Here is a 15931-nt window from a genome sequence, read left to right as displayed (position 1 = left end):
CTCAGAGGCACTTCCCAAGCACTCATCTCTTTATAAATGAGGAACTAAATGGTTGCAGAGAGAGCTGCAGCAGTTTTATTAATGACCTTGGCAGCAGAACGTGTGCAACCTTTATTTTTTACTTTTATTCACTCTCAGTGTTCATATGGCCATCCCCTGTGGAACTGCTGCTCTTTGATCTCTCTCTGGTTCTGCTGGGAGCTGGAGATTTGCACCTGAGATGTTCTCTGCAGCACCTTGCACCACTCAGCTGACTCCAGCCTGTCCCTCACTGTCAGCTTCCCCATCTGCTTCCATCTGTATTTGTCTGGGAGTGACTCAAATCAGGCATTTCCACTGTTCTTTCTCCTGAGTTTGTGATGATGTGAACATCTTTGATGAAACAAAGTGGCTTTATGTGGTTCTGCTTCGTTAATGCCTTTTTGTTTGCTCGTACTGTGTGACGGTGTTCACAGGGGTCTGAGGATGAGGGAAGAGATGAGGATCTGACTCCATGTTTCAGAAGGCTTGATTTATTATTATATTATCTATATTATATTAAAACTATACTAAAAGAATAGAAGAAAGGATTTCATCTCAAGGCTAGCTAAGAATAGAAAAAGAAAGAATGAATTACAAAGGTTTGTGTCTTGGACAGAGAGTCCAAGCCAGCTGGGCTGTGATTGGCCATTAATTACCAACAACCACATGAGACCAATCACAGATCCACCTGTTGCATTCCACAGCAGCAGATAACCATTGTGTACATTTTGTTCCTGAGGCCTCTCAGCTTCTCAGGAGAAAAATTCCTAAGGAAAGGATTTTTCAGAAAATGTGTCTGTGACAGTACTGCAAATGTCCTGTCTGACCACACAGCCCCTGAAAATGGCACAGAACAGCTCCTGCTACCAAAGAGTTTGGGAAAGGACAAACCACTGCACATCAACTCAACCAGGAGTCAGTTCCCATGCTAGGAACTCAACAGTCTGAATTTAAATGTCCTGACATCAGAAAATGCTGTTATTAAGAGCAATTTTTCTCTGCAGACAACTAAAACTGGCGAAGATCTGCTCATTTCCCATGTTCCTGCATGAACAGTTGTCATGTCCCAGCCCCATCATTATTCATGTGCCTGCTCGTGGCTGATTTTCTCTGTGAAATTCCCTTGCAGAAAACATCCCTTTCCCCTGGGCTTTATTCCTTTTTCTCCTCCTCCTTCTTGTCTGCCCAAGACAAGCCTCTAGTTCCTTGCTGGACCATCAAAGGGCAGTCATTTCACCTCAAAGTGCAGAAGGAAATGACTGCCATCCTTCCAGCTTCAGTCTCTTTTAAGTTCATTGGAGAAAGCAAGCATTTGGAAAAAAAATTAAAATATAGTGGCAACTAACAATGTTTTTATGAGACTTCTATCAAATGCCTCAGGTGTTTCAATATTGCTGATTTTTTGCAATTAGAATGACAAGATAGGTAAAGAACTTTTAATATGTTTGCCTTATTTTTTCCTCTGTTTACTGCATATCTAGCTGTAGGAATTTTTTTCTTCACTGGCTGTTTTGATATCATGTCTGCTATAAGGTTTTGAAGAATGTAATTGTACATTATACAATTTTCTCATGAGCTTGTACTTGAATGCTTCATGGTGATCCTTTTGCTAGTCTCACTGTCTTATGTTCTCTAAACTCTTTTTATGACAGATTTATCATAATGATTTTATATACAGTGGAAGCATTTGAAACATTTAATATAAGAATTGAGTTGCAAAGTTAGATATGTCTAACTCGAAAATATTTTTTCCCTTCACTAGTGTAGTATTAAATTCAAATTGCCTGTCATCACAAGTTTTAATTGCATGAGCTGAATGCTGAGCAGGAATGATGCAAAATATCAGGAAGAAATATAAAGACTTTGTTTCATGTTTGTCATGTGCCAACAGCTGAGTAGAATATTCTGAGTATAAAGATATATGGTGTTTCTCTACAAGAATGGAGACACTTATTTAGCAGCTGTATGTCGAAAATTGATATTTTTAAAAAGCAAATTCCTTGAACAGTATCTTAGTAAGGTAAGCTGTCAGTGCAAGCATTTTTATCTTACATAATTGCTAAAAAGAGATCTGGAAAGAAAAAGGAACAGATGCATCTTTTGAAAGATTAAAGTTGTGTTCCCTGTGACTTGCAGTGTGCTGAAGTGATGGTAAGCAGGTTCAGTTATAAAATATATCATTGTGAAACATGTGTGTAATTAGGAATTGGGGGTTCTTTACAGTGAGGAAACCTAAGTGTGTATTTGCCATATTTATTTAAGTAAGCAAACTTATTTCAATGAACATGAAGAACTTCTAAATTATAATGCAATTTAGCTAGTGTGTGACAATATATGAATCAACTAGCAATAATAATCAATATATTTTAAAAAATCAATAATGCTTCTAAAGACCCTCTGTAGAGCTTAAGCAATTTCATAGTGTATCCTACCAAAAATTAAATTAACTTTCCAAAAGAAGTTCAAGCTTAATATGAAACCTAGTAAAGAGGTTTATCTGAATGTCAGGTTGTGCTGGAATAGGCTTAGGAGCAAGGAGAGAAACGAGCCAGTCTTCTGCAGTGATCTGCAAAGACAGAAGAGAGCCCAAAGCATCGCCAGCACAGCTGCCCAGGGCTCCTCTCTGAGAATGGCATTGCTTTGTCTAGAATATTTGGTGTGTTTCCAAAACTTCTTTTATTATAGAGCAACATCAGTTGTTAAGCATAACCAGCTGTAAACTTTGCAATTTATGAAATCCTTAGGAAGGCATCAGATAGCAGTAGTTCTTGGAACTGTATGAGGGTAACGCTCTATTGCACCTCCCTGAAGATAACTGATGTTGAAATTCATAAATAATTCAAAAAGACTTAGAAAAAACATGATTCATTGCACAATATGCAACAGAGACAGATGAAAAGTGACTACTTCCTGCCATTTCCACAAGGAGACTTTGAGGGTCTGTAGTAAACTTAATCATATTTACAGCAGGTTGAATAAGCAATTGAATTTCATTCAGGTATTTGCTTCTGTTTTTGATGGATTTGCTGAGTCTGCTTCCATGGACTCCTTGTGTTTCCTTGTGTGCATGGAGAGTGTTCTGAGTCCCAGCTGAGGAACTATTTGCATACTGATATTCACACAAGGAAATTAGAGTAGAATAGCTGTGAATAATCCAGGCACCTGGCTCCTGGAACACATATTCTGAATATAAATGGTATTTAGGGCTTTCTGAGGCCAGGAGATGCTCCTGTCCCTTTAGGAAAACTCTTTACTCTTTGACTCTCAGGCCTGCTTACACACACACACACACACACACACACACACACACACACGGCTATACTTCTGCAAATAAACCTCTGGTTATAAAGTTCAAGGTTTCAGAAGTTAAAATGCTAATATACCTTTGATTAACCTTGTTTTATTATTTGAGAAGTTAGAAAAGAACTCTGGAATTGAGGTTGCAGTGATAATAACAGGAACCAAACACACAAAGGTGTAGGTTTAAACTAAATCCCCACTCTGAGTGCTGTCAGTGCTGTGGCAGGGTCCTGCTGACTCCTTCCATGAGGATTCTTGTTGGTTTTGTAGAGGCACTGCTGTGGTTCATGTAGCTCTTGAGAAGATGCTGGCGGTCTCTTTCATGGGCTGCTGTGTTAATAGCTGACATTTTTTAACTTTCCCACCGTAATTGGATCCTTTCAGATGCTCAGCCAACTGGTCAGGCACACAGTGTGAGAGGCCAGCTCCCAAAAGCAGCAAGTCTGACAACATCAGCACCAGTAAGTACCTCCTATCACTGCTGTCACTTAGCAAATTTGGCTCACTTTAAAAATATAACCCTTGTTCTATCTTAAAATGTGAGTTTATGTCATGAAAAATGCTCATTACTGGCATATTTTTCTTAAAAAAAAAAAAAGGTAAATATTTCTAAACTTTTAGATTGCCATTTGGTGTTGCACAAAGCAGTTCTTAGGCCTTGCACTCCCTGCTCCAAGGGCTAGCTACGCTTTTTTAAAGAAAAGAATATCCAGTGACAGCATTTGGCCATATCAGCCCTGTGCAGGGAGCTAGTGGGAGACCTCTGACCATTTAAATCCTACTGAAAGCATCAAAAATAGACCTGTAAGTAGTGCATAACTTTTGTATTGGCCATCTGCAGAGGGCTGAGTTTTACCTACTGTGAACATCATCCCGAAAGTAAGAATAGCTCCTGCTGAATTGTTTTTAAACACCTCTGAAAGCATAAAAGGATGGCATTGCTGCAGTATTGGCAGCTGAAAGTGGCCAAGGCTGCCTGCAGAGTGCTGAGTGTGCTGCTGGTGCCCTGCTGTACCTGCCCTGGTCACATTTAGCCCAAGTGGAGCAGCACAATGAGCTGCCTGCTATTCAGGTCAGCTCGGTGGTTAGATGAAACTTTTCAGGGTTTTTTTCTGAAATGTTTACATGCCAAGACAAAATTAACTATTTTTTTTCCTTTTTTTTTTGGCACCTAGATAGAACTTAAGGCAGTTATTTAGCAAATGTTTTCTTAAAAGAGCCTTGCTGTAATATCCTTTACATGCAGAATCTTCATAAGCTGAAGTGAACTCAGGATGCTTCAAGTTTTTATTCAGTACTTCATTTCGTGTCTCTGACAACCTGACTTGGCTTTCAGGCAGAAAGCCTTCAGGCAGAATTCAAAGCAGTTCTCAGTTCTTTATTTAGAGTGTGGTTAATGCAGAGCAGACACTGCCAGCAGCTTATTTTTTTAATAAATCAATAAATGTTGTCAGTGAAACAACCAGCAATATTTTTGTTTTCCACCAGTTAAGGATTGTGATATTAAAGAAAATATATGCCTCTCCACACTGGCTTTATGCTGGATTGCAGCTTTTATAAGTCCTGTATTTATAACATGAAATTATTTGTTGCATGTATTTCTTTATGAGCAGATACTTAAAGCAAGGCTCAGAAATAAGGGTACAGTTACTGACCTTATTTTTGCAGATAGTCTCATTTCAGTGAAATTATCTGCCAAAATAATGTGAAGCCCATTTTGTTCTTCCCTGTTCCCTCCTCTCCTTTAACATTGCTGTCTGATCTGTGCACTGTTTTTCTGCTGCATTAAGCATTATTGTAGTTTTGTGATTGCCTATACCAACATAACAAAATTGTTGGCTCTCGAGTACAATGCAGTAAAATGCAGCAAAATGCAGGGATGCACCAACCGTCTAGAAATGAAGAGTGCTGGCTGCTTTTTATTTTCCCACAAATAAAAATAATATTAATACTAATTAAAATACCAATTAATTCTTCAACCAGAGCTAAGCCTACTGGATATTTTAAATTAATAATTGTACGACCTAAACTGCTGAAGATCCTGGCCATGCCACTCCAGTCCAAATTGTTCAGCAATTCCAGATTTTCATGGACTGTTGCTGCAAATGAGGGCAGGGAATTAATCCAAATTATATTGGTATCCAAAAAGAGGAAACTCCTGATTTGTTTATAAAAGTACTTGTGTGTACACTATTAACTGTAATGAACTTGGGTTTTTTATTGATCAGCATTAAAATCTCAAATTGATGAGTGAAGCTCATCACATGAAATTGCATTGTTGGCGTGGGAAATTATTCTCTTTTAATGAATTTAACTGTTTTACAGTTGTGAAGCCATGATTATTCAATGATATTTCCTTCTGTTTTAGGAAGCATAGCAATCATTGTTCCTCTTGTTCTACTGGTGACTTTGATCACTACTCTTGTAATTGGACTATTTCTTTGCAAAAGAAAACGAAGGTAAGTAATTTTATGTTCAAGTTATTTTATTATGAAGTAAAAAAAAAATATTTAAAGTATTTGCATCTTTCTGATATACAAAAAATCACTTTATGTGAGACACAAAAATGCAACAAATCACCCAATACTTGTTTCTGGAGGCAGCAAATAAGTTACATTTTGGTTCTTGCTGGAACAACCAGATCTGTTATTGATACTTGAGTTCCTTGTGCAGTAGATAAAAAATTGTAGTTCTTACCTACTTGGCTCAATCCTGACAAGGCTGTATAAGTGTCAATAACTTTATCCAGAGACTTAGAGAACTTAACAGAATTAATGCATTTCATTGAAACCACATACTCAAATTTTGAGTATTGTTTACATCTTCAAGTTATATTGAAGATGCAAACAATAGTCAAAATATTTACTGTAAGGTCCCCAACCTTTTCCTTACTACATGTTCCTTTAGTGTCTTGCTCAGGAAGATAAATTCCAGCACTGAGTAGGGAATATTTTGTTCTCTTGAATTTAGCTGCCTGGGAGCTGATAATGAGCTTGAGTTTGACTTTTTGACTTTGGGCATTTCTTCCAAGGCCATGTTTGGTGGCCAGGGGAGGCAGGAGTGTTTCTGCTGTATGAGGCACCTGAGAGAGCTGCTGCCCTTCACATGTTCTAAGAACATCATCCCATTGATGGTGATGCAGATTTAGCAAGGGAAGATTCCTGGCAATAAGGACATGGCCCACCAGGGAAGGCAGAGTGGGAATCAGAGAGCAAACCATTTACTTCAAGCCTGTAGCTGTCCTGCTTGCTGGCCTTGAGCAGCTGTCTTCCTTTCTCCTGGGGCTTGTTACCCCACATCTGAAACCAAGATAATGTCCCTTTGTTAAGTCCTTTAAAAGTAAGTGATGAATCTGCTGTTTCTGCAAATGTGGCCATTTACGAGGCTATTTCAGTTCTCCAGGCTAAAAGAATCTTTTAAGTTGTTATGATCTGGCATCACATGCAGCATCTCTCTCCCCTGCAAACTCTAGTGTAAACTAGTGAGCATCAATTTTTAAAACCTTTTTTGTAAAGCCAATAAGATAAATACATTTCCTGACCATACTGTTAGTAGTGCTGACCCTGCCAGACTCCATGGATGTCATTATGTGCTGCTGCACCTAAAATGCCAAGTTTAGTGATAGCCAAATCCTGAAACCAGTTGCTGCTCTGTAAATTATTTAGGTTACTGAGAATCACTTGTTAAATAATAGATTTTCAGTGGAGAAATAGAACTAGCCTCAATAAAGGGCTTTCTTCTTAAAATTATATTTGAAAATGTATTTTAGAGTTATTTTATCTCTTCAGAGAAGACTGTCAAGTATTAAAGTAGGTGTAGCTGTTCAACACTTGCATGCTACTGTTAAGTGCCTATTTTAGGAAATATTTTTTCAATGACATTTCTGAAAAATACAGATCATTTAGTATATTGGATTTCAGATACTGACTGCATCTTACTCAGCCAACAAGAGGACTCGACTGTTATCATCCTGACTGTGACCTCCCTATTATTCCCTTGTAATTCTAGAGAACATATTGCACTGGGAAAAAAATTACCCTCTTGAGGTTATTTCAATTGCTCGGGCTGAAATCACCTCCTTAGCTGAAAGAAATGAATTCAGCAACAGAAACAATTCAACTCAATCACTTATCTTTACTGATACCTAATTCAAGGTTAAAAATAAGGCTCTGTCTTTTATTAAAGCTTGAAAGAAAATTCAAGTTGAACTTCAGTGTTCCAATCACCACTGGCAGGGAATGCAAACTGGAACGAGGAGAAGTTCATACATTTTTAATGCATCCTGATGGAACCATTTGCCTGTCCTCAGTTTACAGCTGACTTTGGGCAAGTGATTTGAAACAAAAGTGAAATGAATGAGCAATGGGACATGACTCATATTCTCTTTGCCTTCATTCCTGCAGGGAATTGGCAATGACTTTGCAAGGCTTTCCTTGGAAGTGAGGGAAATCTGGAAATAACTGGAGGAAGTCAGGGTTGTAGATAGTGAGTTAGCACTTTGTATGGATTCATATCACTACAGCCAAACTGAGAAAAATAATAAAATTCTGCTTCCAGCTTCTGTGAGATCTATACATAGACTCAGATTGCTACTTTGCTTGGAAAATTGAAGGATTTTATGATTGTCTCTGTAGGAAATGCTTTTTCATCCCGTTGGTCTTAGATATTAAAGAGAAACAAAATACCCAACAGCTCGCTTGAAAGTTCACTATCTTCTTTTTTTTTGTATGTTTATGCATTACAGGACAAAAACTATCAGAAGACAACCCATGATAAATGGAGGACTCAATGTAGAAATTGGCAATCCATCATATAACATGTATGAGGTGGGCCATGACCACAGTGAAGGTGGTCTTTTAGCCTCAGATTTTACTCTAAATGCAGAAAAGGTAATTTCTTTTCTCTTTCTAGTGGCAAAGCCATTTTATGTCTTGCAAAGGTTTTGTCTTTAAGCGTAATGAATAGAAACGTAGAACAATGACATTTAGATTTAGTTAATGAATATAAAGCCAAGTTAGATGTCATTAGAATAAATGTCATGTATATATTAACAGCTGTTTTGTAGTCTGATGCTGTCTGATGGTCATTTTTCCTAGTGCCCGTATTTGATCAAAATAGAGTTCGAAATTAACTACAAAATGATTGGGGATTTTTATCAAGGCAGACGTGTCTATGAGCTGACAAACCACAACCTGGTTTGTCAAGTGGAAAATATTTAAAATTGAAAAATATTTAAAATTGGAAGCACATTATTGTCCAGCCCCTGTCTGAAGCACGAAAGATTGCTTGCATGCATACAAGACTGACTTATTCCACATGTGAAAACTTGCCAAGGGGCGAGGAGCTGGGGTCCCTGACGGGGCAGATAGATTAAATGTTTGCACAAAGCTAGTAAGTATTATCATTTCCTTGTGAGAGATGCTGTCAGTCCTGCAGCAGCAGTGCAGTGATTGAAGTGCCTGAGTGATGTGACACGGGATGAGCAGGGTAATGCCGCGCTATCTCTCCCGGAGCTCCGTAATCAGGCACACACCAAAGGGCAGCCATCACTCCCTGGCATTTCTGACAAAGCAATAACAGGATTACTGATGGCTCTAGCAATGTCACCACTGCATCACACAGGCAGTGTGCTCAGTGCAGGAGGTAAGCTGAAAATGGAGTTACTCGCTGGAGGCTGAGTGGCTGAGCCAATGCTTATTGTGAGGTCTGGCCCTAATCCTTAGTGGAAAATGGTTGGAAAATGCTGAATTTCATTCTTGTGTTGAATGAAAGAGTTTTTCATGCTGAGGATTGCCTGGAAGGAGGTTTTTATAAATGTAGATCACTCTAAAATAATGTTTTCAGTTGGTGCACTGTTTATTTAACAGTGTTGATAAGTACACGTGGAAAATGCTCTATTAGCACAGAAACTGAAATTTTCTGTTTATACAGGCCAGATACATAGGGGGAGGGTCCACTGCATTCAAGCTTCCCCACACAGCTCCATCAATCTACCTAAACTCTGACTTGAAAGGACCACTATCAACAGGGGTGAGAAATGATGATCCAAGTCCATTCCATTCCACCACAGCCCCTTTCTAAAGAAAGTTTGTCTGTCATTTTTGACTAGAGGCATTTTCTGTTTGTTTGTAATTTTGTTTCTTATTTTACTGGAATGAAGAATGACAGTAAATAATACATTTTCTATTTGAAATAAAGGGTCCCCCTCTGCATACAAAATTTCATCTGTACCCATCATTGTAACATGATCTAAAACTTCAAATGTCTTTGCAAAGGAATAAAAAACCAGTAAGCAATGTGATGCTTTGCCATATTATAAGTTATTATATAAGTTTAGCATGGTCATCACAGCCATTTATCCTGATATATTTGAAATTTATATGTAATTACAGGCATTTAGGGAAGTTTATCAAACTGAAAGATGGTCCCAAATAATGGAAACAAGTAATTTTATTTTAGAGGAATTTGATGCACATATAAATTAACAATTTCCTTCAGTATTTTCAAAACATATTTTAATTGTTCAGATTTCAATGGATTTGTATCATAAAAGAGCTCCTTCTAAAACATCTGATTTTTTACTGCAACTTACTATGAGGTTTGCAAACATTAAGATTCAAGATACAAAAGGGACATCAATATGACATTCATTTTCATGTGCCTCAATATATATTCATCTTTTGTGCCATTCACGTTCTTGCATGATTGTAATATGTTGTATTTGGAAATTCAATAATTGTTATGGGGTGTGTTTTTTCTGATGGAGCACAGAACCATGGATGATGAAAGCCAGAATGTTCACCCATCTTTAACTTTCTTACTTAAATTATGGCCACCCCAGCTTCTTTCTGTACCTCACTGTACTGCCTTGTACAATCAGTACCACTCAAAGAGGGATTGTGAGGCAGACCCTGCTGTTTTCTATAATTTTAATAACTCAATAAGGCACTGCATAGATGAAAAGCATCTCTGTTCTGTTGTGGTTATCGTCCTTAATAAGAATTAAGGATGATAACCACAACAGAAGAGAGATGGAGTAAAAAAGAGTAAATGGTGTAAAAAAAGTCCCAACAATTGAAATAAAACTAAATTCCTGATTATAATCATGACCACAAAAGTAAAGGTCTGTGGGGACAGACAGGTAGAACTGAGAGTAGCTCTTTTTAAATTTTTTTTTCTATTTTTTTTAATTAAATAGATGTGGCTCACCTTGTTCTGCCTCCATTCCAGGAAAGTCTGGACCCTGAGGCAATCACTTTTTAATCTGTAATAGATGGAATGGGCAGCTTTTAATTCACTAACTGAGCAGCTGCTGTAGCTATCCAGCCTGAGGAGTATCTTAATCCTGGGCTCAGAAACAGAGTTGAGCAACAAGGAAAGGAAGAACTAAGACTTAAAGTCATTTTTCATTCCTTGTTTCCCAGGGTGTACTCAGGATATTTTCAAGTCAGGAGAACCTACGCAGTTCTGCTTTGGCCAATTCAAAGTTTAGCCACTTCTTATCACACCAAACAAATTAATTTCCCTTTTTTAGAGCTTCTTGATGTTCCACTCAGTATCTGTGCAAGCAGAGCAGTGCTGATAAATTAGTTGTAAAAAGAGGAGGATTTTGACCACAAGGTACCCTTTCCTGTTATCATGGATAAAAGCTGAACTCTAATTGGATAGCAAAGTTCTTCTAGAGACAATAAAGGCACAAAGTATGAAGGAAGTAGTGGAGGCTCAGGGGATTTCTCACACAATGAAGTGCTTTGCAGCATTAAAAATGGACTTGTCCAATGCTGAAGTGCCACTCATTTCAACAGATGTTTTTCATTCCAGTCCAAACCACCAAAATTGCTGAGAAAAGGCTTATCAATTTGTAACTACTATGATATATTAACAGTTATGCTGGTTTATTATTAAAGTTTAATTTACATGACGAAAGTCTTGAATTTTTTGGTCAAATCATGTTGTGTATTTGGGCCACAGAATTCGAAAACATGGTCAGCTATTGATGGGATGCTGATGTCTTAGAACAGGTAATACATGGAAACTGTTGGCTGCAGTTTTCTGCTGTTAAACTTGTCACATGGTCTCACAGTGCACCTTCTCTATAAACTCCTTCATATCTATTCTGAAATCTTCCAGTGTAATAAGGTGGACAAGTCAACCTCAGAGACATTTTTTCAAGGTTTTTAATTTAATTTTTGTCAATGTTTTTTATGGTTTTAATATCATAATATGCTGCATGTCATGTCATTGGTTACTTTAATAGCATGTCTCATCATGAATTTAATTTTCAACTAAATAATTAACTCATCATCAGGTTTGCGGACGTCCAGGTACCTATTAAATATGTCCTGTTGTATTTTATGTGTACTTGTTCTTGCTTTAACAAAGCCATTTCCATTTCCATAAATGCTAATTTGGATTCAACCTGACTGGTCTAATGTTTGCTTAATTTCTCTGCAGCCAACAAATTATGCCAATCCAGTATATGCAAAGTTATACGTGGATGGACAAAACTGTCGAAACTCCTTAGCAAGTGTTGATGAAAGAAGAGAACTTCTTCCAAAGAAAATAGATATTGGGATAAGGGAGACTGTGGCATAATCTGCTGTTACCTTTTATACTCTGTATAAATGTATAAAATATAAGGATTACTTTTCTATGTACCAACAGTATTATAATTGTTTTGGCATCAGCATTACCTCTGTTTTTTGTTTGGTTGATTGTTTTCTGGGTTTTTCTTTTGCTGATGACTTTTGACTGACCATTTGTAAGGTATTTTTATGAAAAAGAAACTGCACTACGGTACAATTTACAACAATGCTGCTGAAATAACACACCTTTAAATTTGTTAAAATGGCAAACAACATATTCGTTTGTAGCGTGAAAATGAGCAATCTATTTTCTATGAACTTTTTTGGTTCTACTTAATCGATGAAGATGGTATCTGCACTTTTTCATTATGTAGTCTGGAAGCTGTAGTACAGTGTGTAATTTTGTTTATTTTAAATGGTGAAAGAATGATTGAATGGTCTACTCTCTTCTTTGTGCCCATTAGAACTTCTCTTCAGATCCTGATGAAGCTAGATAACTTTTCACAAACAAACATAACTTGCTTTTAAATTAGCTTTAGGTTGCCAAGAAGTAAACAAGACTATAGAAGTGAAACATCTAATGATCTGCATGAACACAATGATTATGTTTCAGAAATTCAGTGACTGTACATGATATACTAAACATATATACCATGTAAACAAGCTTTGTATTTATTAAAACCTTATAGAACATAGTAACGATATATCTTGGAAGCTGAAACCTTACTTGCTGTGGGACAAAGCATACAAACTCCAACAGTCCTGTAGGACAGTAGCCACCCTAGAGCACAAGAGGGCATTGCCTACACATGCTTTACATGTTTATTCACTTAATCACACGCAGTTCTTGTGGATTAATAACTCCCCAGCTCACACCAAGCAGTAGGGGAAAAGCCAGACCCCAAACCTTAAGCACACTCAGATGATCACAGCATTCGGTTTCGACAATCATAAATAAAACCCCTCACACCTCTTTAGTGATACTAAAGGATTCAAAACACAGCAGTTTCTTTAAATTAAGATAAACTGTGGTATTGTGGAGGTAAAAGGAGTCAAGCTGCATATTAGTGAAACCTTAGCAAAGCCCAAGTTTCAGTAGTCTGGGTTCAATATCAAAGTCCAAGTATCAAAAGTGAAAAGCATCAGTATCAGTTTCCAGCACTTCTCTGACCTGGCCTGTTTTCTGTTGTTGCTAAGAGGCAAAATCCGACTCACCTTTTTTTAATTTTGATGGAAATAAAGAATACAATTGCTTTCAGGTTTGAACTGAATCAAAATATTTTATACATAACTTTAAAGGCACAAAAGACGTATTCACACATATACTGTGGAGGACTCTTCCTTCCTCTGCTAGACATGACTGACTTTTAGCTATCATAATATATTAACCTAACAGATTAAATATGTTTGTGGTTGCTCTTTATTCCCTTTGTACAAGCATTACAAAAATAACTGCTGTTTTATAAGAGATTTTTGTTGTACTATTGTGCATGCATACTACCTATTTCTAAACTTTGCCATATTGGGGCCTTTATAAAACTCTTGATTTATGTAATACTAGTGCAATTTTGCTTGAACAATGTTATGCATATCATAAACTTTTTCAGGTTCTTGTTTAAGTACATTTTTTTAAATTGAACAGTATTTTTCATTTTGGTTATAATAGTCATTTTGCCTATGTTTCTACAATGAAGTGTTAAATACTTTATAAAAAAAATTGTTGACTGATTTATTTAAATGAAAATCTACATACTTAATTCAGTGTGTTGACTAATTTTTAAATTTAACTTATAAAATGAAATCTAAAGAAAGAGCAAATTGAAGCAAAAAAACATTACTTTGTATAAATGGCTAAATCCATTTTCTTAATGAAAATTTTTGCTTTTTATACAAATTCTATTTGAATGTTTTTGCAGCTCTGCACGTGTTTGGATGACTTAGGTGTATAGCTGTATATTAATGTCAATAGAATTTTAAAGCTATTATTTTTTCTATAAAAATACTGTATTAAATAGTTTCATACCACACAGCTACGATTCCACAGGTTCTGCCTTTGTTCTGCTGACATCATCAGAGATGGATTAGGCCCTCTTTTATTTTTTTTTCCCTACAGTTGCAGTTTTATGAGGTGTAAGTAGTTGGAAATTTCATAAACTTTGCCATTAATTTTCTGGAAGATAATCTCTTATCTGCAAAGCTCAGGTAGGTCTAAATCTGGTGGGTATAGAAGTAACATGAGTTAAAACATGAATTCTTACACAGGCCTGAGGAATTTTACTTTATGTGATGTCTCAGTGTCCTTTCACTGAGACATTTTATTTACTTTACACCTGCTTGAGAGTTAATTACTTTATAAATAATAATTTATTTCCTTATAAATACACAGTTGATGTTAGTGGAGCTATTAAATAATTCATATTAGATCACAATGAGGTCATAAGTATGCAGGCAGAATTTTGATGGAGATACTGATTTCTACCACTGCCATACTGAATAATCTTTAAATTGCACAGAGGTGTAGCAATCCACAATGGGTTTTTGTTTATTTGTTTTTTTCACTTTACCAAGGTTCTCCACAGGAACTCTTTCCACAATCCTTCCACAGCCCCAGAATGCCCAGGTTCTGTAGGTGGGTAGAAAACACAAGGAGATGAAGGGTGAAAAATTGAGAACCTGATAAATTACTTGTACATGCATCCTCATAAGTTCAGTAAAATGGTTTTGGGCAGGAAATTCTATAAATTTTTACAAGGGACAAGAGAAATGCTTAATTTTTTACATTCCCCTAGCCTTTTTGCTGTTATTTAGAGTACAGATTAATGTGTGTTGTAAGTTGACACAAGCTTAGAAGTAAAAAAAATTGGCTGCATCACAGATAGAAGCATCTGTCTCTTCAGGGTGTAATTGCAAGGCTTTTCCTGGTTGTTCCCCTGTGAAAGCATTCAGTGAACATTCAGGTGAAATGCCAGTTCTCTACTGTTCCACAGAATTCATTGGGATAAATTTTTTCTCCGACAGTACGAATGATTTTGCTTGGCAATGGGAAGCTGTCTGTGGGTTCCACAAACAGCAGGAGGTAAAATTATTTACAGAAATGGAACTGTTCATTGACTTTGTGCTCTTAGGCTAAGGAATACCCATGTTTTCATTTAACAGACCACAAAAATAAGTCTAAGTTTGAAGGGGGACATGTGAGGTGCTCCATCACAAACTAGGTTCTAAAATTCTTTGCTGAATGAAGAAACTCTGCAAAACAGAGTGTTGAAAATTTTATAGTTCTGTCTAATGGATTTTTTATTTCTCCACAGAAATTGTTCTAGTTTATTTACGTAATAGTGCAGTGGAGTCTCTGCCTTGTAATTGGCCTCTTGGTCTATACAAGAGTTTGCATAAACTCTGAATGATGACAACAAAATTCTAAATGACAAATTGAGATGGGTGATGCTCCTGGTACTCTGATTAGTCACTCCACAAAACTGATTGCAATGCAGTCCTCTTGATGAACACACTAGGAAGCAGATTTAAGAATATTTATTTTGCTGAGCATATTCTAATTGTTTCTTTCTCATTTCTAAGAGAGTCATGGTGTTTGATGTTTGCAGAAGGAAAGCTCTGTAGTGGAATGCCTTTAAAGTTCCTACTTCAGTCAATTACCTGGCAGTGAGATTGCTGAGAAACTCCTAATGTAGCAGCAATTGTTTCATTTTTATCAGAATCAGTGCAGTCACATATATTAACTGAATTTTGTGTAAACATTTCAGAAAATTTATGGAAGTTCCTAATGTATCAGAATAGAACCAATGCATCCCCTTTTTGGAGGATGAGAAGATGATATAGGGAAGCAATGTCAGTGATGATAAAAGGTCCTCAAGGTTGTCAGCCTTAAAAGTGAAGACATTTTTCATGTGGAACAAGCAGACCAACAATGAATCTTGTCTGTCCAAGCCTGGGCATCTCTGCAAAAGTACTGAGGCATTTGGAATTTTCAAGTCTTAGCTGGACAGAAGGATGGCTGATGGAGGGAA

General features: G+C 36.8%; 1 protein-coding gene across 5 annotated transcripts in view; it reads left to right on the top strand.

Annotated features, from left to right (window-relative positions):
• The window catches only part of LRP1B (LDL receptor related protein 1B), a 634192-nt gene extending 620575 nt beyond the window's left edge, over positions 1-13617 (top strand). For 3 of the 5 annotated variants that reach the window (XM_030951951.1, XM_030951947.1, XM_030951952.1), the window contains 5 exons: positions 3706-3782; positions 5690-5780; positions 8066-8210; positions 9253-9351; positions 11776-13617. In XM_030951951.1, coding sequence (XP_030807811.1) covers positions 3706-3782; positions 5690-5780; positions 8066-8210; positions 9253-9351; positions 11776-11916 — 553 coding nt within the window. In that variant the 3' untranslated portion in view covers positions 11917-13617. Of the gene's footprint in view, positions 1-3705; positions 3783-5689; positions 5781-8065; positions 8211-9252; positions 9352-11292; positions 11343-11775 lie in introns of all 5 variants that reach the window. The other 2 variants (XM_030951948.1, XM_030951950.1) reach the window with 2 other exon arrangements.
• The last annotated feature ends 2314 nt before the right edge of the window (positions 13618-15931 follow it).

The sequence above is a fragment of the Camarhynchus parvulus genome, chromosome 7 (genome assembly GCF_901933205.1).
Source record: "Camarhynchus parvulus chromosome 7, STF_HiC, whole genome shotgun sequence".
Classification (NCBI taxonomy): domain Eukaryota; kingdom Metazoa; phylum Chordata; class Aves; order Passeriformes; family Thraupidae; genus Camarhynchus; species Camarhynchus parvulus.
The sequence above is the reverse complement of the archived record's forward strand: the minus strand, read 5'-3'. Positions and strand labels throughout refer to the sequence as shown.